General features: G+C 36.6%; 1 protein-coding gene across 2 annotated transcripts; it reads left to right on the top strand.

The window, feature by feature from the left end:
- Window positions 1-85: 85 nt before the first annotated feature.
- Window positions 86-19,043, top strand: CNIH4 (cornichon family member 4). 2 transcript variants are annotated; one of them, XM_072647727.1, is made up of 5 exons: window positions 86-299; window positions 2,344-2,412; window positions 9,326-9,438; window positions 15,739-15,879; window positions 18,828-19,043. In XM_072647727.1, the coding sequence occupies exons 1-5, from the start codon at window positions 231-233 to the stop codon at window positions 18,853-18,855; spliced, it is 420 nt and encodes a 139-aa protein (XP_072503828.1). In that variant the 5' UTR covers window positions 86-230; the 3' UTR covers window positions 18,856-19,043. The 2 variants fall into 2 exon arrangements, with proteins under 2 accessions (XP_072503828.1, XP_072503827.1); XM_072647726.1 differs by lacking the exon at window positions 2,344-2,412 and having other exon boundaries at window positions 164-422.
- The last annotated feature ends 6,222 nt before the right edge of the window (window positions 19,044-25,265 follow it).

Genomic DNA, 25,265 nt, shown 5'->3' with positions numbered 1-25,265 from the left:
GCCGCTAACAGGCGCTTCGTAAACCTCCTGACAGAACGAGCCAAAGCGCCGCAGCCCCGCACTTCCCAGCATGCAGCAGGCGCCGCCTCGGAGCCGGGGCGTGGGGGCAGGGAGCTGACAGGCGGCGGACTACCACTCCCGTCATGCAGCGACGCGGGGAGGCCATTGGTGGGAGGTTCCGCGGACGGTAGCCGGTTTGGCGGAACTGGCGGCGACGAAGGCGCCGAAGGATGGAGGCGGTGGTTTTCGTCTTTTCGCTCATCGATTGCTGCGCCCTCATCTTCCTTTCCGTCTATTTTGTATCCTTGTCTCTCGCCTGCTGTCCTGGCTGGGACTCCGTCCGCCGCCCTGCGGCGTGGCGGGCCCGGGCCTGGGTCGGGGGAGCCCCAGCCTTGGAGCTGAGCGGGCGCGGGCAGGAGAAGGTGGGGGGCCGCCCGCCGCGGAGCCGGGGTGCGCGCGAGCAGGGCCGCCTGGGGCCCGCTCCAGGGCGGGGCGGGCTGCCGGAGACCGGGGGTGGTGTGCGGGCGGAGGAGCGAGCGGAGCCCCAGTCTCGTGATTTTCTGGGTCCTCGCTTTGGCGGGGGTGAGTGAGGGGGTTTCCCTGGCTGGACCCCCTCCCCGCCCCAGTCCTAGGTGCAGCCTAACCGGGAGTGATTCCTTCCCTCGGTCCCTCCCTGGGCGCCCTTCGGGGAGGAAGGCTAGGTTTCCCCAGGAGCTTTTTTTTTTTGGGGGGGGGGGTTCCGGCCGCGGGGGCACCGGACACCCCGTGGGGCTGACCCCGGCCGGGCCCCAGCCCCCGCTCCCCGAGGCTGATCCGGTGCTGGGGAGCTCGCTTGTCATTCCCGTAACCATTCCCCGCCTTTGTTCTCCGGGGTGTTGCAACCCAGTCATTTCACACCCCAAGCAAGACTTCTTGCTTTGGAACAACATCTTTTTCTGGATATTTTATGTTAAAACTTCCTGAAAAAGCAGTTTTGAAGAGATGTTTTATCTGTAAATACCCCATTAATTAGGTAGCTGCCTCCGTCCTTTCTACAACCACTTTTTGTAGTTTCCCACAATGTCTATTCTTCATAAGTCTTTCGACGGGCCGGAAGTGTTTTTATCAAACAGGCCCATTTTTGAAATTGGCTCCAAGTCTCATGGAGATTTTGTATTTATCCTTTGGTGTTACAATGTTTATACTGTTTGCGAGGCAGAGAGTAGTTGTTGAAGCTCAGGGCTGGACTAAGGAGGCACTTCAGGACCTAGAAAAGAAACACTGTCTCAGCCCGAGAACACCAATCTTATTAACAGTGTTGCATAATAATGATCACATTGTGATTAAAATTAAACTACAACCTGCTTCCTATTTTATAGTGCTTAGTGCCTTGAACATAATAATGTACCCACTCAGTAATTGTTGAATAAATGAATGAATGGTTTAGAAATTAATATTCCCACTTTTTTTCTAGAGATTTTAGGTCGTAAATGTTTAACCTTTTTTGTCATGAACCCATTTGACAGTCTGCTGAAATGAGGACTCTTTCTCAGAACAATGTTTTTAAATGCATATGTGATCATAAAGGAAACCATTTCTATTGAAATATAGTTAGCAAAATATTTTTTAAAAGTTCATGGACACTAGATTAAGAATCACCATTGTTTAGACGGAATTAAACCATCCGTTTGTTAGACCGTATTGCCTTTTGGTTATACTATGGCAGTTTTAAAATACTTTTAAAATTGATAATTTGATTTGATAGTTGATTTTTTTTTTTGACACAAAACAACCCCAAAGCTCCAACAGTGAACAAAACAACCCTCGGTGCTTTTCCACAATTCAGTTAAGCAAAATCACCTAATAAGAGTGTTTGTAACTGATAGTGCTTATCAGTTTTCTGTAGAATGGTGAGCACAAACCCAGAATGTTGGGGGTTAAGGAGATAAGGACATTGAGGAAATGAAGGATATATGCTTAATGGTTCCGTTAAAAAGAATTTTTTAAAAATAGTTATTACATTACTGCTTTTGTAATTTCATTTTGGATCTTTTTAATCTCCCGGTTTTTTTACATTGTGTTATATTTGGGAGGCCCAGATGTAGACATAGTTACTACTGTTAGAGCTATCCATGAATGTCATTGGTTGAAAAGGGATAAAACAAATGAGAAATTTAAGTTGTTTTAATAATCTGACTTTAACGTTCTTTGGTAAAGAAATAGCAAAATTTTTTATCAAGTTAAACCTCATTCTACCTTTGAGCAGTGTGGGTTGTATACTTAGTAATTTTCTGAGACTTCAAAATGAAATCAGTGTTGTATTATTAGAGAACAAATTTAATGGTTCCTTATCTTGGTCTTCAGATAATCACATTATCTGATTTAGAATGTGACTACATCAATGCTAGGTCTTGTTGCTCAAAATTAAACAAGGTAAGACTTAAAAAAAACCCTGTCTTCTAATATTCTCATCAATAGGAATCTAGTCAGCTCTCAATCTTCTGTACCAATGAAAGGGAACAGTTGACTTTAGAATACGTGTTGTTCTTTAAGTTTGAATTATGGATGTAATATTTTCAAAATAATATCAGGAAGGCAGTAGGTCAGAATGAACTCAAGCTTTCAGAATTAAAAAAAAATATTCCAAGGACAATAAAGAACTTTAAAAAGTAGATTTGATGTAAAGATACCAGGGAAGGGCTGAGTCTACTCTTTGGGGCAGATAGTATAATAATAATGTTACCTCATGAGAAAGAGAAGGGAAACTAAACACCCAGCTACTCTGCTTCCGCCTTGTCAGTTGAGAAAAAGGATCCTCAAACTGGTAATGGTAGGATAGACTTGGTGAAGAGGAAAGTGAAATTCAAGACAAGCAACTAGATAGTAAGAAGGCATACCAAGCTGCTTTGAATGACTTTTCAAAGAATCATAGAGTCTTAAGAGTTTGAAGGAACCTCAGAAGTCTTCTAGTCCAGACTTTCTCTGAAGCATGAATCTGTACTGTAGTCTCCCTGACATGGGAACATCTAGCCCCAACTTGGACACATCTAATGAGAGAGAACAACTCTTCTCTCACCTTCCAAAGCTATTTCCATCTCATTCTGGGGCAACTCTTAATTCTAAAGAACTTATTTCTTAATTGAACCAAAATTTGTCATTCCCTACTCCTGGTTCAGTTCCCTGGAGCCAAGCAGCACAAGAGTAAATTTGTGTTCTCCATAAAAATATCCCACAGAATTCACCTGTCTTAGATGATCTACATCAACAAAAAACTAGATGAAATTGTAGAGTCTCTCAGAATCCTGAAAAATGTGAAATATGCCAAAAGACTGAAAATAGAAAAATACTGATATATCAGGGAGGGGGAAAGGAAAGAATTGGATTCTCTAGAAACTAGACTCTTGATCTTGATGTCAATCCCTGGCAAAATATAGAACATTCTCAGGTGGTTTGTGAGAACTTAGAAGGTGACATAAATAGCATAGGAGAGAACACTGTACTTGAAATCACGAGAACCCAGATTTAATTGGAGTTCTGTCACTTCCTGACACTCCCTTAGCCAAGTGTAGTTAAGTGACTTAACAGAGTGGTTGAATCTGTACCTAAAGAACATTTGATAATGAATCAATATTAAGCTGGAGGGAGGTCTTGCTACTGGTGTGCATGAATACAGTGTCTTAAACCCTGACCTTTTCAACATTTTCATCACTGATTCAAATGAAGACATCCATGGCATGTATATCAGATTTTCAAATGATACAGAGCCAAGAGGGTTAGCTACAATACGCTGACAGAATTTAAAAAAAACAGATGGATCCAGATTGTTTTAAGAGTGCCCAAATTTGACAAGATGAAATTTAATTGATATTATTCTCAAACACAAATGGATATCTGAGCTCATTGATTCTGGAGTTCCCGAAGTGATGCAGGTTGCACCCTATCCATGCCTGCCCATCCTTTGCTGTTCTTGTCAATGTCTTTATATAAATTTGCTATAGGGTGTCCAACCAATATGTAGGAAGCCATTCTTTCTTCCAACCTATGAACTGGAATTATGGTGATGACAACAGATTACACTTATGTATATAGTGCTTTATTGTTCTAAAATCTTTCTTCCTGTAATATAGATAGTATAAAGATAATTTCTATTTTATAGGTGAGATGACTGAAAAGAGATTGTTACTTTATCTGCTGTTACACAGATAGGTAAGAGGTAGGGCCCAGATTTCATCTTCTAACTCCTAGGTCCATTGCAGTTTTTACTATACCAGGCTATCCTTCTAACATTCAAAGTTCTTAGATTCAAAAAGTTAACTTCCTAAATGTGGGATGGAAGAAATGTGTCTTAACAGCATTGTGTATAAAAAAAGATTCAGGGGTTTTAGTTGACTGTAAACTCAACTAGAGTTGTCAGTGTAGTTTATCTGCTGAAAAACTCTAACATTAGGCTTTATGATTAGAAGTGTATTTCCCGTAATAAGGAAGGGATTTGTACAACTGTTCTCTCTGCTGGTCAGATCACATATAGTATATAGTATGTTCATTTCTAGGTGAGGCATTTTAAGAGGGACATTGGACAAGATGGAAATCATCTGTGATGATGAAAGGATTAGGAACTAGGTCAGAGGAGGATTGGTTGAAGGAACTAGTGTTGTTTCTCCTGGAGAAGAGCAGGTTTAATGATGTCTTCAGGTATTTGAATGGTTGTTGTATGGATGTGGGGTTGAAGCTTAATCTGTGTAGCTTCAGAAGGTAGAACTAAAATAATGGTTAGTAGTTACAAGGAGACACGTTTCATTTCAACATAAAGACCTTTTTAACAGTCAAGGCTATCCAAAAATGGAATGGCCTGAATCAGAATGCAGTTGGAAGGGATCACAAAGGCTGTTTAGTTCAACCCTCATTTTACAGATGAGGAACTGAGACAGAAAGTAGTTAAGTGACTTGCCCAAGGTTGCACATATAATAAGAAGCAGAGCCTGGATTAAACTCAGGCCCTCTGACTCCAAAACCGGTGCTTGTCACTGGAAGATTCAAGCTGAGGCTAGGTTTGTCAAGGGTATTCCTGAGTAAGCTCAGAGATAAGATAGGGACCAGATGACTTGAGAGTTTCCTTGCATTTCAGAGATTTGATTAGTTCTGACATTTCACAATACTTGATGTAATCAAATGCTGCTAGGAATATTTGACATGAAAAAAATCTGTGTCTAGTTCCTCATTTTTCTCCCTTTCATTTCCTCTCACTGTTACAGCAGAGGCAAAGTACCTACATGAGTAAAGCTGTTCTCTTTCTCAAGTCTGTGTTTCCTTCACTTTGGAGACCGTGGGTGAGGATGATAATTGAAAAGGCAGTCACTCGTAGCCATACTACTATTATGATACCTCTGAAAGGAAACACACACAGATATACACACAAGATGAAAACTAACACTTAAAGGTAGGGATGGTACGAGCCAGCCTGAACCAGCTGGAGCCATCATGAAATTGTTTAGTATGAGTATTTATATCTCAGAAATTGGCATATATAAATCAGTGCTTGATTTATTGTTTTATTGATTGTCTAGACTTAAAGTGAGGAGGAGAAAATATTAAGAATGCAGATTAAATTTACAAATCTGTCATATATACTCTACTACCCCTCTCCTTGTTAAACATTTATCAGCACAGTGCAGCTTATAGGCCATACTTTGAGTTTATATGATCCAGTTTTGGGAGAAAAATTATAGTCAGACCAAAATAGTGGGCATTTTTATTTAAAAGACTCCCTTCAGGCAACTGAGGCAATATCGCCTTTAATTTAGCAAGAATTTTATTTTTTTTTGTTTTTTCATAAATTTATTTATTTTGAGTTTTCAACATTAACTTCCATAAGTTTTAAATTTTCTCCACCTCTCTTCCCTTGCCCCTTTGCAAGATGCAGAATTTTATTTTGGTAAAAATATTTGAATTGTAGAAATTGAATGTAAGTAAATGAAACAATTAGTACTGGTTCATCCTGGCGTAAAGATGGATCTATGCTTTTTTCACAAAAGGTACTATACACATGACTTTAAAAACTATTTTCGTGTGTCTTATCCATTTTTTTAATACTGAGGCCCACAATAAAAATAAAATGAAACTTTTCAAGTTGAATTTTTTATAAACTGTATCTTAATTACCTAGTAGTAACATTGTTATTGAATTGCTAACTTTCAAATAATTTCTTGGTTAGTTGAGTGGCAAATTATTTTTGTTTAGTGTGTAGAATGCTTTGTAGGTTTTCTCTTGAAAACTGAAAAAAAATTACCATCCATACAAAATATTACCAGTTCTTTGTTTTTTTTTAATGAGAGGGTTATTCCTTGTCATCCATTTAAGTCAGAGGTCTGTGAATTTGTTTAAAAAAATATTTTGATAGCTGTATTTTAATAAAATTGCCTTTCATAGCAGTCCTATACAATTAAAACATTAAGGGAATACAAAGGCTTCACCAGATTGCCAGAGAGATCTGTGACACAAAAAAAATTAAGAACCCCTGATTTAAGTCATTTTAGAGACACCTAGACATTGGCAGATCTCTAGGATGGTATTAGCTAATTATAATATGGATATAGCTGGTTAGGATTTGGCAGTCCTTGGGATTTGAATGAGAATTTTATGAAATCATCCTTCCTGGATGTTTGTCTTATCTCATAAGTTCACAGCTCTTTTGGAACTGATGATGGCACTTGCTCCCTAGGGTCAGGGCTGAAAGTGACATTGGCTTTGGGGGTGAGCTGCCTTCTTGTTCTGCCACACACAGGGATGTCATTTATAGCAGCTGTACCACCTCTATATGCTCTTTCCTGACTACCATCTCCTACCCTTTTTTGCCTTGTTTTTACACTGTCAACCTAAGCTCCTGAGACTGAATTCTGTTCTTCTGGCACTCTGTCAAGAAATCACAACAGAACTTCAGAATTAGAAGGGACTTCAGAAGCCATTTACTCCAACTCATGTTTGGAAAAATCTGGAAAAAACAGACAACCCCACAACCTACTCAGTCTGTACATTCTGCATTTAGACTGTTCTTAGTTAGGCAGTTCTTCCTCCTATCAAGTCTAAGTTTGCCTTTTTGCAACTTCTACCCATTCCTCCTAGTTTTACGCACAGAAGCCAAATTGAACAAGGGTAATCCATCTTCCACATGACAGATCTTGAAATATATGAGGACAGCTACATTGCTCCTTCCTTCTCCATGAATTTCCTTTTCTGGCTAAACATCCTTATTTTCTTCAGCTAGTGTTCATATTATGTGCTCCTTCAGCCTTCTGCTTGCCTTCCTTGAATGCTCACTGGCCTCTCAGTGTCCGTACTAAATTTTGGTACACTAAAATCAGTGCAACATTCCAGATATCTGACCAGGGTAGAATAAATATAGACTGTCAGCTACTTGTTCTGGAAGCTATGGCCCTCTTTATTCAGCTTAAGGTCACATTAAATTTTTTTTGTAGGGATATCACACTTTTTGACTCATTGTACTTGTAGTCCACTCAAACTCCTAGCTCTTTTGCAGATGAGTCACTTCTGTCTTGTATTTTTGAAGTTAACTTTTTTAAACCCAGGTATATGACTTTACATTTAGCCGTGTTACATTTAATTTTATTAGATTTAGACTGGTAAGATAAGATCTTTTTTGATCCTGACTCATCGTACAGAGTAACTATCTCTTCTAGCTTTATGTCATCTGCAGATTTGAAAAAAGGATGCCATCTATACCTTCTATTGATGAGAATGTTAAGCAGCATACAGCCAAACATATGTTCCTGTGAACTCCATTGGAGAGCATCTTCCAAGTTGATATCAAACGATTAGTGACTATCCTTTCAGTCCAGCCTTTCAACCAGTTCAGAATTCATTTAACTAGATAGACATATCTCTCCATAATTTTCCTAACAATAGCATGAGATATGTATTCAGATACTTTTCTAAAGACTAGGGAAACAATATTCCCCCAATTTATCAGTTTAGTGACACTATCTAAAGAAAAGAAATAAGGCTAGTATAAATAAATGTTGACTGCTGAACTAAATTATACATTTGTTAGTAGTTTGAAAGTTTGACTACACTTTCAGAAAATGTGAAAGGAACAAGTATCTTATGGTTTGTCCCTAGAGAGTAAATTACCCAGTGGGAGGATTTGGTTGATTGGGAGTTATTTTAATATTCCATTTTGTTTGGCTTATTAAAATATATTATTAAAAAATGATAAAACATAAGTTAATATAAAACATTTTATTAGGTCCTTCTGTTCCCACATCCTCTGCTTCTCGTTTGCCCCATGGAGAGCCAAACAATAGTTGTCAGTACATGAAAAATGGAATTATAAATGAAGGAAACTAAAATTGTGTTGTCATGTTAATGTAATAATGTAATCTTAAATTTAAGTCCTGGTTCTGCCACTGCTTGCCTGCCCTTCCAAGTGTTTACTTTAAGCTTATTCATTATTTAGGTTTATATCCTTCCTCGAGTTGAATGGTGGTCTCCACAAGAATGTTGTGTTCATAAAATACATTGAGGTTCCTGGTTGAAAGGTCTCCTGGAGATGTTAGCTGTTGCAAGCATAGAGGGTAGAGAGCTGGCCTTGGAATCAGGACCATCTAATTCAAGTCTCACCTCTGACAGCCACACTGTGAACTTAGACAAGTTATTTTTCAGTGCTGTCAGCCAGAGGCAGCAAATGTGAGGCCAGAGTCTGGCTAGAAACAGATTAAGATGTAATTGAGACATATTTAACAAAATAAATCAAAATATGGTAAAACATAGATAATGTCACATTTTAAGACTAAATCACTCTGTAGCTCCAGGGATCCTCATGTATGGATTAGTGGGTCCTCACTTTATTTGAGTTTGATACCACTACTCTGAGCAGCTCTTTAAAAATCAGAAGTTGTAAAGAAGGTACTGACTGGCCTATATGGTAGAAGTTTCTCACCAGGAGCTCCTTATGCCCCTAAAATTATAGGTTCAGTCCCTGTCCCTTTCCAGCTGTAGTGCCCTAATTTGTGGTCATATTGACTTAGGTTTTGTTTTTTTTTAAAAGCACAGAGATTGAATTAAAAGTAAACCAGATTTCCACACCCCCCCCACCCCCTTTTCAAGCAAGACTTTCAATCTGCATGATAAAATCAAACATGAAATTTAAGTATGTTATTTAAAACAACCTTGAAGGCAATAAATTGGTTGCAAAGGCAGGTGAAGCTGCTTGCAGATCCGAGGCATCTGCCCTTGGGTAAAGTCCCAAGATCCCAGTATGGAGGTTTTTTATACTCATAGACTTAGCTACAAGTGATATAAACAATGTGCTTCTTTCCTTTTTTTTTTTCAGTGGGTGGTCCCAGAATTGATTGGCCACACTATTGTTACTGTATTAATGCTTATTTCATTGCACTGGTTCATCTTTCTCCTCAACTTGCCTGTTGCTACCTGGAATATATATCGGTGAGTACAGCATATTTAGTTATTTTATTAGGGCAGGTTTTTTGTCTTAGACTAGTAAAAATGAGGGTGTACTAAGTCACATTTGAAAGCTAGTCAAAACATTTATTGTACTTTTTTTAAATGGCTTATTCTTAATAAGAAGTTATTGGATAACATAGTAAATGAAAGGATTCTTTATGACTTCTGTAGCATGTATGACTTGTTTACTTTGGAGTGGGAAAATAGCTATTTTCAAGATTCTGTTCTGGTGGAAAGGCGTAAATTTATATTGTGCAAATATTTTTTCAAGTCTCTAATTTTTAGCTATTGTAAACTTGAAAAATGTTCTTTCATTCAGAACTTAATTCTTTCAGGGAAAAAGTTTTCAAACTGACTGAAAATGTTAGGTTTTTTTGTTGCATTTAGTCAAAACCACAGATCATTACAGATTATATATTATAACATGGAAATTAGCTAACAGTAACAATGACTAAAACTTTGACTTAAATGTGTAGTTTAAATATGTTCAAATATGGCAAATTGGAAATACCCTCATAGTTCTATGAATATACAGCATACTTTCTAACTTGCAAAGAACCCTAAAATAACAAACAGTGCTTAAAAACCACATTTATTATGGTACTAGTTTAGTGCTTTTGGAAACTTTTAGCTGTCTTCTTTCGTATTTATGCATGATCAATTGACTGAGTGTTGCTTTCTTATTTTTCCCACTTACATTGTTATTCCTTTAGTTAAGACTCTTTTCACTCAAAAATTAATCTTTTGTTTTGAAATCATCTTCAGATCTCTTTCCCCCCCTCAAGAAGAAAAAAGGGGGAAAAAAGTTTCTGCAAAACTAACATGTCATTTGAGTCCGAAAATATAAGCAATATTTGTACCCTTAGTCACTCACCTGTCTGGTGAAGGGAGGTACATTTTCTCATCTCATTTTTCAGGTCAAGCATATTGTAATATGTCTAATAGACAGTGACCACTTTGATTTATTTTTTGTTCATTTACATTGTTGCAGTTATTGTGTATATTGTTTTTTGGTTCTGCTTCATTTTGTATCAGTTACATATTTTCATGCTTATGTGTGTTCTTCTTATTTGTCCTTTCTTATAGCCTAGTAACATTTCATTATATTTATGCACCATTTTTGTTAACTTTTTCCCATTCAGTGGACATCTACTTTCTTTCTGATTCTTTGCTATCACAGAAAGTGAGATAATGAATATTTTGGTGTAAATGAGATTTTCCATTCTATTTTTGTCTTCCATGGGGCATAGATCTAGTAGTGGGATCTATGGCTTAAAAGTGTCTGGACATTTGAGTCACCTTTTCAGCATAATTCCAACTTGCTTTCTAGAATCATTGAATTAATTCTTAGCTCCACCAGCCAAGTACTGATGTACTTGTTTTGCCACAGTCCCTCCAACATTGTATTTTTCCAATCAGTTGATATCTTTGTGAATTTGCTAGTGAGATAAAATCTCAAGTGATATTTTGATTTGCATTTTTAAAAATTATTAATGACTTAGAGCTGTTTCATAGTTAATAATTTGTAATTTTTATTTTGAGAATTGTTTGTTAAAAACTTTTGACTACTTGTCCGTTGGAGAATGACCCTTGATTACAATACATATGTGTATATATATTCATGTTAGCTTCATTTACATCTTGGATATCAGACTTTGAACAAGAATATTTTTGTAAAGATTTTTTTCTCATTCACTGGTTTCCCTTCTTATTCTTGTTGCATTGATTTTGTTTGTTCAAAAGCTTTTTGACATTATATAAACTAATTTATTTTAATTCTTAAATTGCCTTTGTCCCTTGCTTGGTTAAGAATTTTGTTGCTACCCACAATTGTTAGTGATAATGTTTTTCTCTTTTTTTGGTGTATGTGATGTGACCTTCTATATTTTTAAGGTTTCGATTTGGGATTTCTTATGGTATATGGTATAAATTCTGGCCTGTATTTTTGAGGATTTTTTGTGATTTTGTTTTTGCCAAACAGTTTTCCCAGTTGTGGCCAATAGGGAATTAATCTCTAGGTAGTGTGTGTTCTTGGTTTATTGAAAACTGGGTAATTGAATTTAGTTATTTCTAATTCCTACTTACCTAATTTGTTCCACTGATCTTATTTTATGTATTTTTTAAACTGATATCATAATGTTTTGATGGTTACTGCTTATAATATATTTTAGATCTTGCCCCTTCATTTCTACTTTTTGTCATTGTCCTTTGGAGATTTTAGACCTTTTGTGCCTGCAAATGAATTTTTTTATTATTTTGTCAAGCTCTATAAAGTATTTTCTTAGTAGTTTAATTGGCCTAATATTAAATCTGTAAATTAGAAAATTACTTTATATCTTTTATCAGTCTTTTTAAAAAAGAAGGCGGGTAGACTTGAACAGAGTCAACATGTTTATGTCTCATAGATCTACCCACTGACCTTGACCTCACTGCTAGATAAATCAAGACCCCACTACTTGTAAAGTGCTGTCTCATTCTGACCTTAACACACTGTACAAGAGCTACAGTGGTGACTTGAATCTTTAGTCTCTAGGTCTTGGGTATCCTTTTAACTAACCACAAACCATACCATCAGGAGTTTAATGCATGCAAGGGCTTACTTATCTTACTGGACACTAAGATATACATGGAAGAAATTAAGAGCTCAAGTACCTTTGTACTTCTAGTTAAATTGCAACAGAGAGAGGCACTCCCCTTGGTTGCTTTTGGCTGTCAAGTCCAAAGATCCCTCTTCCTTTTAATTACATGAAGACAGTATGTGTGTTTGAAGACTGTTTCCATAAGAATTCTTCAGAAGAAATAACTTCCTCCTCAGTTTGTCAGTCATCTGCTCTGGATAAAACTTTATACCAGACACTGTGGGGGAGACAGGAAAAATTATAAAATGTGGTCCCTGGTCACAAAGACTTCATTTCTGGAAACAGGATATAAATACATGGAAAATTAAATAACAATAAAAACATGATATCCCAAGAGAGTATACAACTCATTGCCAAATAAGTGGTTTTGTCAGTGTATGTCAGTATTTTCGTCAGAGAGGAGGATGAGATCATCATGTCACCTGAGCATAGCCTTGAAGAATAAATAGGATTTAGGCATATAACAAAACAGTGGCAGGAAATTTGCCTGGATGATATTTTCATAAAGAAGAATAATGGAGGAGAACACAGGAAAGGTAGTAAATAGTATTTATATAGCACTTTAAGATTTCCAAAGCACTTTAAAATATCTCATTTTATCCTCACAATTGCCCTGGGAAGTAGGTGCCATTATTATTCCCATTTGTCAGATGGGAAAACTCAGACAGTGACTTACCTGTCATCTCACACCTAGTAACTGACTGAGGCAGAATTTGAACTTGGGTCTTCCTAACTTCAGTACTCTAATACTATATCTTCTTTTCCTTCAAACTACCTAGGTGGGCTATGGCTTTGTTGTAGAGTTCCAAGTGAAGGAGTTTCACCTTAATCCTGTAGGCCTGTGGTATCAAACTCAAATAGGAGCCACTAAACTAAAATTGGGAGTCACTAAACCATACATAAAAATCCCTGAAGGCCACACTGAGAAAACCTCATATTAATATCATTGTGTTTTTTTTTAAATTTTACATTTTAATCTGATTTGAGCTGTACTCAGGAGTGTCATGGGCTACATGCTTGTCACTTCTGTTTTAGGCGATGAACAGCTGTTTTTCCCAGGAAGAGGGAGAGGCACTAAGTCCAGGTACCTTATGGGAGTTCCCTCCTATGACTAAAGGAATATCTAACATGAATTTCAGAGTAGAAGATGACTTATTTGGGAGAGGGATGGTTAATAGGATCATAGATCTATAGCTGGAAGGGACCTCAGAGGCTATTGAGTTCAGTACCCTTATTTTACAGATAAAACAGGCCAAGGAAGTTAGTCATTTGACTTACTCAAGCTCATAGAAGTAGTGAGCTTCAGAGGCAAGATTTTAACCCATGTCTATCTCCTGACTCTTTCCCATGCTTCCTTAATTTTAGTTTCTTCCCTTTGAGACTACCCCTAACTTACTGTCTGTATCTTGTTTGTTGACAGTTGTTTGCATGCTTTCTCCTTTTATTAGACTCTCAGCTCCTTGAAAGCAGGGACTGTTTTTTTTTTTATATTTTTTGGTTTTTGTTCCCCCTTTCTTTGTATTCCTAGTGCATAGCGCAATGCCTGGCACATAGATGCTTTATAATGCTAGTTGACTGATAGATTATTCACCCTTTATATTCAATTAATTGCCAGATCTTGTTGATTTTTCCTCCATAATATGTCTCCCAAGACTACTCCTGCTCACCTGACTTCCAAATAATATGATATCTTTCCTCACTTATACCTTATACCCGTATTGGGACAGGTTTTGGTGCTAATGCAAATACTTGGGAATGATGGAGGACTCTCAAGGCTGTCAGCTTGTTTGCTTTCATGCTGCTTTACTGGCTGCTGTTATGCATTGGTAACGACTAGAAATTGACTAAGTTTTGTTGAAGAGTTCCAAGTGAAGTTCTATATAAGCCCTATATGTTACTTCCCAAAATTTTTAATAAAATCATTTTCCTTTGTCTTGTGCTACTTTTGTTCCAATTGCACTAGTTTAGGCCCTCATCACTTCTTGCCTGGATTATTGCAGTAACCTCCTACTTGGTCTCCTTACCTCCGGTCCCTCCTGTTTCTATCTCATCCTCCATGTGGCTGCCAAGATATACCTACCCCATGGATATGCTCATGTGGAGAAGCTGGAGAGGCTCTCTTTTGTGTAGAATAAAATACAGACTTCTCTGATTGACTTTTCCCTATGGCTTGGGCCAGCCTTTTTAGGCTTCTTGTCACAATGAGGCTCTGACCAGTCTTTCAGAGGTTATCACACATTTCTCTCCTTCATGGTTCTATGTGCCAGCCAGATTGGCCCACTTGTATTCTTTATACCTGATACCACATCATGTGTCACCGTGCCTTTGCGTAGGCTGTCCCTCATGTCCAGACTGAATCCTCTTCACCTCTGCCTCTGAGGATCCCTTGCTGCTTTCAAGGTTCAGTTCAAGTATCTCTTCCTGTAGGAAGCTTATCCTGATATCTGCGATCATTACTGCCCTTTGCCTCAGAAATTGCTCTGTATATAGCTTGTATTGAATTTTCTGTATACGTGTGTTTCCTCCCAATAGAATGTAAGCTCTTTGAGGGAAGACACTACTTTGTTTTTGTCTTTGTATTTTTCTTTTAACTCATCTTACACACATGGGCTATGTTAATCTTTTACAAACATCACTTTTATTGTATTACCTCCTTGTATAAAACCTTCAATTTGATTCAGCAATTTATTAAATTCTATTACTGTGTGTAAAGTGATGAGGCTACTTTTTCCAGTGGAGTATGAAGGAGGGGAATAATGAGAAAATATTATTTAGAGTTGGAAGGAACTTTAGAGATCATCAAAAAGAACAGAAGACTGAGGACTAAACCTTGGGGAATGTTCATATTTTGAGGCGGGAAGAAGCAGAGGGATGAGATAATGATAGTTATACTTTTATTAGAAATGTTAGCATAATGTATGTATGTGTGTGTGTATGTGCATGTATGCATACACACACACACACACACATATATATGTACTTATAATAATAATAGCCAGTGTTTATATAGAGCTTTAAGGCTTGTTAAGATGCTGTATATATGTTATCTTCTTTGATCCTCATTACAGTCCTATGAGGTAGGTGTTATTTTACAGATAAGGAAATAGAGGCTGAGGGAGATTAGATGACTTGCCCAGCATAATTGAAGTACAAAGTGGAATGGGATTTGAATTCAAGTATTTCCCTCTCCAAGTGCTTTATTCACTCTTCACCTGCCTGAGACTGAATTTGAACACAGGCTTAGCCACTTATACACTCTGATCCTATCAGAAGACTGAAATTTGACTCAGTACCCTCATTTATAATGTAACTCAGTTTAAGAGGGATCATGAGTATCAAAATTATTTTTCATGAAGCCTTTATTTTGATTGACTTGTAGTCAGTGGGTATATTGCTGTTTGGATTCTTTATGTTCTTCATATTTCAATTTCTTATGGCATATTAAAATACCATATTCTGTAAACCATAGTTTGTTTCTTCATTCCCTTTCCTGCTACTCCCTTTTATTATAAGTAGTTTTGGTAGTAATATTTTTGTTCAGGTGAATTGACTTTTCCTATTAGTAATTTCTTTCCTGTGTATTCCTAGTAATTGAATTAGTTGGTCAGTGGGTATGAACATTTTTTATTCTTTAATCTTCCAGGTTCATTATGGTGCCAAGTGGGAACATGGGAGTGTTCGATCCTACAGAGATACACAACCGAGGGCAGTTGAAGTCACACATGAAGGAAGCTATGATCAAGCTTGGTTTTCATTTGCTTTGTTTCTTTATGTACCTTTATAGGTAAGTCTAATATCACTGGGGTTTTCCTTTATGCCAGGGAATTTTACTTTCTTAATGTTCAACATATTAGAGCACGGATGATTTTTGTATTGATACTGAAAGCAAAGGTGACTTATGGAGAGTACTTGTATTTATTTTAGCTATGCAGAGTTGTCATTGTCATCGTATCTATATCCCAAATTTTTACTTAACCTCTTAGCCAGTGAACTGTCAACATGCTTAAAGTTCTATTCACTGGTTAAGAATTAAGCCCTTTATTCTCATGTTCCTCTATCTGTGAGTTTTCACTTCATGGTAGACTCACTGAATTCTGTGTCCTGTGCAGATTTCATAGTGCCACTGGTACCAGCAACAGTGGGCCAGTTTGGCATCCCCAAGACAAACTCCTGCTCACCCAGCTTCCAAATGATCCTCAAATGTTATATCCAGAGAATAATTGGGAGTAATGGGGCCTCAAGGGAATCACCAGAAACTGAATAGAAGCATCTACAGAAACCCTACATATTTCTTTTCAAAATTTCAAACGTGAAATCCTTTTCTGTGTCTTTCCTGTTACCTCTTCATTCTTCAGGAAAAGGGAATGAAAGAATCTAATATCTTATGTGTGTATTTGGATAAACTACTTCATCTGACTTGTGAAAAGCATTCTTTGTGACCTTGGAAATTAGGATAGGGTATTGTTTAAAAACTTATGAGGCTTATTTCTTTTTTCTTCTGAGTGCATTTCACAAATTTTAGGTAAACAAAGGAAATACATTAGGAATAGCAAAGACTGAATAATAAATAGAATACTGGACTTAAAATCAGGAAGTCCAGGGTTTGAATTGTGCTTCAAAGGCTTACCACCTGAGTGGGCAAGTCATTCATCCTTTTGAGCCTCAGAGGCAACATTATGAGATTTTAAATCGAAAAGAGTTGTGATGTAACAGTGAAAGGGCTTCTACTGTTAAAGAAGTAGGTTGATATATATGTCAAGATTTAGAACTTTCATCAGCTGCAGATTCCTACTGTTTTCTACATTACTACATTTACATTACTACAAAGCCATGACAGATTTTATAAATTGCCTTTGTTTGGGCCACTGAGGAAGACATGAGGCATCATGGCTAACATTTAAATACCTTTTCAGGGTCTGCCATGAACTTTGCATATATCTTGTTTGGATCTCACAGCATGTGAGGAAGATACTAGAGGTGTTATTCCCATTTTAGAGATGAGGAAACTAAGGCTTAGAGGGGTTATTCATCTGGATTCAAAGAGCGAGGAAGTGCTAGAGGAGAGATTAGAACCCAGGTCTGACTCCAAGCCAAGCACTCTGGACAGGTGGAGAGGAGCAAAAAATTATGCCTATAATTGTGTTTTATTTGAAATTTAGTTAATAGGCAAGAGGAGGGAGACTTTTTCTGTTTTTTTAAATTGCCCTCCTGTGTCTTCCCTTTTTTATACTGGATGGAATTAAACATTTAATTCCATCATTGAATGAAGCAGCTTAGAAATCACAGCCATTGTGCTCCACCTGTAATGCCCATTTTCTAAATCCTGTTACTGTACTGACACTTTAACTTATTGTTATAGATTATGTTGAAATTAGAGTTCATTTGGTTTACTTTTCATCGTCCACCTAATTTTCCTTTTTTATGTCTTTACTTTTTAAGACAGAAAATATCTGTCATCTATCCCATTTATTTGCATAAATGTAAAAAAAAACCCACCAAGTACCAAAAATGAAAACTGAAGGTTAAATAAATTTTCAGTTGAAGACCTGCTTCATTTAATTTCAGCAAACATGGGAATAAACTTGTTCCCAATGAGTTTGGTAATTCTGTTTCTTTGCTGTTAAGATCCTTTTGGATCCTAGCCTACATCCACTCTTCCTGCCAACATCCTGGGGCTCCTAGGGACAATGCATTGAATTATATGTAGCAGGCACTTTAGTGTATATTGAATTATTCAATTAAATATACATGCATATGCTCAGACTCAGTCTGAATTAAAAAGAAAACAAACTGATTTTAGTCCTTCCATATCTGTTAAAATCCTTCACTTCAAAAAAAAAAAAAATCCTCCACTTCTCTGAAAATCTGGCTCAGGTTCTGTCTTCAAGCCTTCTCAGGTATACCCCAATTGAAATCTCTCCCTTTTGCCTTAGATTTCTTCTAGTACTTTATCTAGACACAGGGGTGGGGAACCTGTGCCCTCAAGGTCACATGTGGCTCTGTAGGTCTTCAAGTGTTTTGAGTGTAAATTTCACAGAACAAATCCCCTTACTATAAAGATTTGTTCTGTGAAACTTGGATTCAGTCAAAAGACTTAGATCACATGTGACCTGGAGTCTGCAGGTTCCCCACCCCTGATTCTAGCATCTAGACTCTAGATCTTCCTTTGTCCTGATGATATTTTAGGTACCTGATACTTAATTTGTTTATATTTTATCCCTTCATAAACCTTTTGAGGGTAGGGATTTTTCTTCAGTCTTTGTATCTCCTAGCTTTATACATGTTTACTGAGTTTATTTTAATTATCATGAGAGTAAAATTTTTCTTTGTTAAAATAAGATGTATACTTATGTTGGTGGTAATGAGTGATGAATTTGTCTCTTAATTAACAACTGCTGTGAAGATTCAGGTTTCTGATCACTTTTCCTTTTCACTTTGGTTTAGGTTATATTCTCAAGTTTACCTTTAACCACTTTTAACTTCAAATGAAAATGGAGTCAGTCAGTTAACAAGCATTTATTAAATAGTTACTATGTATAAAAAAAATAGTTACTATGTATGGATTTCAATATGTTCTGCTTATTTAGGTCCATATTTTTCTGATCAGAACAGTATTATCAGCTGAGCTCTACAGATTCAAAATAGGAATTCCATTGTGTAGTTGAGAGTGGTTGGACAACTCTTGTAGGTCCTTCTTAAACACATGTTAACAGCAATCTCTTTTCTTTACAGTATGATTCTGGCTTTGATAAATGACTGAACCTGGAAGGAGATGCCTAAGTTGGAGTCTTACACTACAGTGAACAGTTGAGGAGCCAGAGATGAGTTTAGTCCATACCTAGAACCATGTCCATTAAGCAGTATATTTTTTTTCCTCTTTGGACAAAAGAAAAAAACCCAAAAAACTATTTTTGCTGTATTTTTACCACATAAAGTATTTAAAAAACATGAACTGAGTTTTTGTAGATTTGTGGTTCTCAGCCTCAGCCCTAGCCCACATAATCAAGGCACCCATTCAGTCTTCTCTGTGTTGAAAATTGTCATTTGTTGAAGGAATGGTACTATCACTGAAGAATTGAATTGCAAGCCAAAGAAATAAAAAATAAATATGACAAGAAAAGTTTCTTGGATTAGCAAAAATATCCCTAAGTTTACAGTGATAAGGCAGAGCTCACCAATGTCAGTTATCAGTCTGACTAAAAGAAAATTAGCTGTCTTGTTTCCCTGTAATTCTACAATTTCATGTACTTTAAAATTTGTGAGACTTTCAACCAAAGGTTTTTTCACATGAATGCTTAAAAAAAATGACATTTCAACAGAATTCTTATGGAAGTTTTAAAACTTTTAAGCCATTTAGCTAAGTGACAGTGTTAACCTGTTTAAAGATAGGACAAACACAAAGAGAGCAAAAATTGTAGCCAGGACATTTGAATAAATTAATTAGTTCATCCACAGCCACAATTCTTTAAACAGTTATTTGTCATGGGTTCAAAATCATTTGAATCAGCATTCATTCTTGCTGATATTTTAATGGTTTTAGAATGGGACTATTTATTTGGTAGATGCAGATTGAATTGTAAGCTGGGGATGATTGTAGTTGGAATCAGTTTGAAATCAAGCCTATTGTTGTTTGTTTGAAGCCAAACAATAACTAGTCTGGCTAATGACAAATGACATTTACCACCGCTCTAATACTTTCACAACTATGCCATAAAAATTGTATTTCATTACTCTAAATCAGTTGCAGCTGATAAGAGGAATTAGCCACATCAGCACTACTTGCCAAAAATCTAGGTTACAATGTGAATCTTTGCAGTTGAGTGCGTAGACAGAATGTGGTTGTGGCCTCCCCAAGAATATTAATCACCATCTGCCATCAGAGCCTAAGCAGCCAAATGTGCTGTAGGTGTGTGATCGTTAAAAGATTAAATGGTCTACTCTCTCATGCCTATGTTAGATCCTGCCTTGGCAGTGTTGGCTACTGATCTCAACTCTCCGCATGAGCCAGTCCTACAATTAGGGAAATGGTGTTCTGGCAAGAGATAAAAGGGGCTGTGAAGGGGGGTAGTGAATTTCTCAACCAGCAGGCCAGAAACATGGTCCTTGTAGATACTCTATATACTTAGAACTTATCCCTTATAGTAAGCCTCTGGTCTCCCCGCTGGGTAAAAAGCTGCAGAACTATTTTTTAAAATGCTATTTTCCTTGTAGTACGATCTCCCCCTTCCCTAATAAATCTCTTTATTTTGTAATTTTAAAATTAATCTTCCTTTTATTGACCTAAATTTCACTTGTTTTAACTTCCAAAGTTTCATGCATTATTAGGTCTGCCACCTCAGTGGCATGAACTTTTTTTAAGTGAAAGGCTCTTTTTTTTTTTCTTTTTTTTTGAGTAGCCCAGCTGTCAAGTTAGTCAAGGCTGGAAAGTTGAACTGTGGGTCCTGATAAGGGAGGAGTAAGCATTAATTAATTTTAATTAATGAATCTTACATCTTTGGGGAGACTGAAGGTGTTTCTCTGCAAAATGACTGACTTGGCAGTAACATATCTCTTCAATAAATATTTAACAGGAATACCCATTGCACAGAGTAGTGGCTTATTTGTTTTGAATATTTACTAAAAAGATTTTTAATATGCTTAACACATATTCTGCTTGGTGTTGTATTTTAAACATTCAAATAATTCAATTTGGCTTTGGGGAGAATCCTTCCAGGCATTGTTCTGGTCTCCCCTCATTGCTTGAGGCCTCTCATCACACTTAAAGACTCATAGGATCACAGGATTGAAACAGGCCTAGGGAGATCATCTAGTCAAAGTCATAGTTTAACAAGAAATCCCTTTATACCATATCCAGTCGGTATATTTCCAGGCACTAGTTGGAGACCTCCAGTGCCTGTCCTCAGGCAGCCCAGAGAGTTCTAATGAACAAGGGCATTTTTCCCTTTTATCAATCCCAAATCTGCTGTTATACAACTCATACGCATTACTTCTAGCTCTTCTTTCTAGCTCAAGCAAAACTAGTGTAACTCTTCACAGGACAGTCCTGCAGATACATTTTTTAATGGCTAAATGCCCCCCTCCCCCCCCATAAATCACTTCTGTAGGTTGAATGACCCCTTAAAGACTCCTTGCATGGTATGGCATTAGTAAGGAAGTGTGGAGAGTAACATACATCTGCCTCTGTTAATAAAGGGCCAGTAATTTTTCTCCTAGGTATCCTGAAATTCATGCTCATCTATGCTCAAATTTAGAGAAGCAGTGAGCAGCAGCATCATTAAGCCATGGCCTGTGATGTAAATGCAATAGATTTCATCTACAAGTAATTACTTGGATTAGGTTAATACACCATAGCTGTGAGGTTTGATGGGAAGTCCAGGTCCAAGCTAAGCATTACAATGACGGTAGGCAAGTGATTACTAAAACCATTAGAATTTTTTGCTCCTTTTCAGTCTTGTACTAGCTTCACTGCAAACTTCTTTATAGACTTAAGAAATATTACCAGTCAGATATTTATAGGAAAAGTTTCTACTTGTCCTGATTATAAAGCTTTTTATTCATCTATAAAAATGTGTGTGAACCCAAGATTAATCCAAAATAGCCATGTCAATCTGTTCCCTTGTTAGCTTGGGAAGAAGTTACCATTTCATTTAGAGTTCATGATAGATGGAGATTATCTGAACACCTCGGATTTTGGGGGAGCAGATTTCAAAGAGATCAAAGAAAAGATAGATAAGTGTCTTGAAGCCAAAAATTATCAGGGAAAGTTGGGCAAAAAGGGATGAAAAATAATTGTTCTAACTCAGAAAAGGAGGAGCTACTTAAAGATACTAGAAAGTGGATGCACAGAGCAGATTATGTTTAAAAGGCTATGTAGAGAAGATGGATGCAAGGTGAGTAATTGAAAGTTATATATGTTGCGTAGCCCTATAAGAAATGTTGGAAATGTTAAACCTGAATGAACGTTGAAATAAAACAAGAAATGGTTAAAAACAGGAAGCTTTTTAAAAGTTTCATGGGGGCTAAAATGAAGTGGATAGGATCACTGCTGATGGAGCAGTAACAATCCAGGTCTTGATTTCAAATCCAGCACTTCATTACTTATGCCATATTCCTGTTCTTTTATTTTAAGCTGGAAGGGACATTATGGGTCATCTTTTCAATCTCTGTATTTTACACGAGGAAATAGGCCAATGATGTCAAGTGAATTGTCCAAGGTAGCACAGGTAGTAAGTGGCCAAGCCAGGATTTGAACCTAGGGTCTTCTGATTCCACATCTAGCACATTGCAGAGCTTGACAGTCTTTTGCTAAAACCGTCCTTACATGGTAGAACTCTTCAAACCTTGAACTTTCCTGGTGTAGTCGTAAAGATTATGATGTTTCCTTTCCCACCAAAATTATGCTTTCAAGGAGAACTTTCATCATTTATTAAATACCTATGTATTTAGCACTAGGTAAGGCAAGACAAAAATAAAAAACAGTGTTTGCCCTCAAGGGAGTTACGTTCCACTGGGAAGACACATGTATCCAGACGTATAAAGGGTAGCATTTAGAACAGATTTCTTTGGCATAGGGCACTTATAAATGGGGAGATTCCCTTTACTGATGCAGTTTGACATTTTTATTTCAATAACTCTTTGATTTAGAGGGTTGCCTAGGACAACCTAGAGAAACGTTTTAAGTGGCTTCCCTACGGTCACAAAGCTAGTATGTCTCTCAGGTCCATAATTTAACTTGGAGGGAGCAGTTTCAGTCACTGTCAGGTGACAGTGGTGGTAGTAGTAGCAGGGGTGCAACGAATTTATAATATAAGGGATGGGAAGATGAAGGCAACCTTGCCTAGGAATTTGACGGTGAAAGGGAGGAGAAAAATAGGGCGTATCTTAAAAGGACAGCAGAGGTTAACTGAAAGACCAACTCTTTTAAAAGCACAAAATTGTTCTTGATGATAATCCAAAGGCCTATTTTTCAAGTGCCCTAGCTTAGATCAAAGAATACCTTTTAGAACCACTATGTGTGCTTTTGAAGTTCATACATATTGCTTCTTTTTTTTCTTTATAAGATAAAGTAATTCCAACTTTTGGTCAGGTGATACTTCTTTTTAAAGCATTTACAATATGGACCACAAAAGAAATTTTTTTTTAAACATTAACCGAGACTCAAATAATACATATGTTGCTAACTTCACAAGCTCTTGACCTAATTGTCTCCACAGTATTACTAAGAATTAAAGGACTCTAACTTATTGTTGTTGGTCTAAAGTCCTATGCCTAATAGCTCAATTTTAGACAACCTCGGATATTGCTTCTTTTCTTTAAAGAACTCTTTAGCAGTACCAATTTCACATTAGGAAATGGGTTTTATCGAGAACTTTTAAGTAGTTTTCTCTGCTTGTTTCTGAATAGGGATTGCTATTTGTTAAAGCTACACAACCAAAATATTTTCCTAAAATTTGCTAAACCTTCCAGTAGAGTATTCATATTGTGCCTAATGTCCACTAACAGAGTTCTGACATTAAAGTGGTGCACTAAGAATTCTAAATTGGGAAGATGTCAAATTCAGGTCCCACAAATTGGAGTAAGTTAATAATATGTAAATGGTTTCTAATTAATACTGAAAAAATCCAGGGAGGATTAACACACTCAGTTATTCATTCTGTTTATTGAATTGAAAGGGAATACAAACAATTTGTTAAGTGCTATGCACTGACATGGAAAAAAGTGTAATTATTTTTTAAAAACCCTAGTAAAACAAATCAAAAGTTAATGTTTCAATTGAACAAAAAAAAATCTTTTAAAGATATGTTTAATATACTACACATTTATAAAATAAAAAAGTTAACATAGGGTGTCCTGTAAATAATTAGTAAAACAAGTGAAAATAAATAGAGACCCAAAGTTCTTATGCTTTAACATAGCAAAGAAATTTTAAACTACTAAATATAATCTGAGGAAAGTAACAAAAAAACCCAGAAAATTTAAGAACGCAATCCTTTGAAACATTTAGTATCAGTCCATAGCAAATAGTCATTACATACCCAAAGCTCTAAGTGTTAACTAGTTCCACCACAACTTCATAAAACTCTTGACAATTTAGAAATCTTGGGATCAACAATAAAGTTCTTTTCTTGATCTCTACAGCTTGGTTTGTAAGTACATACATGCTTTGTGGATCCTTTTTTCCCCCATATATTTTCAAGGAGCCAATAATTTTTTTCCATCTGTGCCTAAAAATGTTAAGATTCAATTCTAGCACATTTGCCCTAATAATGAAAATGTTTAAGTAAAAGATGGGGCACATTTAATTTCAAGCTTATAAAAATATACTAGTATTATTAACCAAACCTTAAAGTCAGAGAGGGCACTTCACATATGCACAAGACTTGAAAAGTTTTTAATAAAACATGACAAGTACCTAGAACAGCTGGTTCCATGACTTAAGTAGTCCTCTCTATTTTTCTTTCATACACACATGCACACAGCACACACACACTTTTTTAAATATTCCTTCAACTATTTTGTTTTAATGAATCCAGATTACCTGGACTAGAAAGGTAGGAAATGGGATTTATAATTTTATTTTAGCAACTAGAGGGCAGCTACTATACCAATAAGCTTAACACCACTGAAAATTTTCAATTACTATCCTATTTTTAGAAATTATCTAAGTGTTAATGAAATTTTGCCTTTTTTTTTAAGTAGCAGTTTCCATTAATTCACAGTTACTAAAATGGACTCAGACACTCAATTTTTGAAGGGGGGGAACCAAAAAAAGGAGAGTTGCTACTAGTTTAAATTGTAGAAAACAAACCCAAATAAACCAAATGCAGATCTCATACATTTTGGAGTTGGGGCAATAAAGGATATTAAGAAAAATGTCTTCTTTCTCCCCATTCAAAATCAGCCATTCTTCTGCTGTGAAAGATATGACATGGATATTTTTCCCTTCAGTGTATCAAAAGATGTACCATACATTTACCCACTGTGAGGCAGAAGGTGGTAAGGTCAGTTCTGGTTTGCAGGAACCAACATCCTAAAAAAGAAAATTTCAAGATGGGGAGGGGGTGGGAAAGAAGAATTTTCTATTAATGTCATGAAATGCCACTAGAGGCAAAACACTCCTAATACTAAATCACTTAAACATTATGTGTGTATTTCAGATTAAGAAAAATA

Source organism: Notamacropus eugenii, chromosome 2 (assembly GCF_028372415.1).
Source record: "Notamacropus eugenii isolate mMacEug1 chromosome 2, mMacEug1.pri_v2, whole genome shotgun sequence".
Lineage (NCBI taxonomy): Eukaryota > Metazoa > Chordata > Mammalia > Diprotodontia > Macropodidae > Notamacropus > Notamacropus eugenii.
Note: the sequence above shows the minus strand (reverse complement) of the source record. Positions and strands in the feature narration are given on the sequence as shown.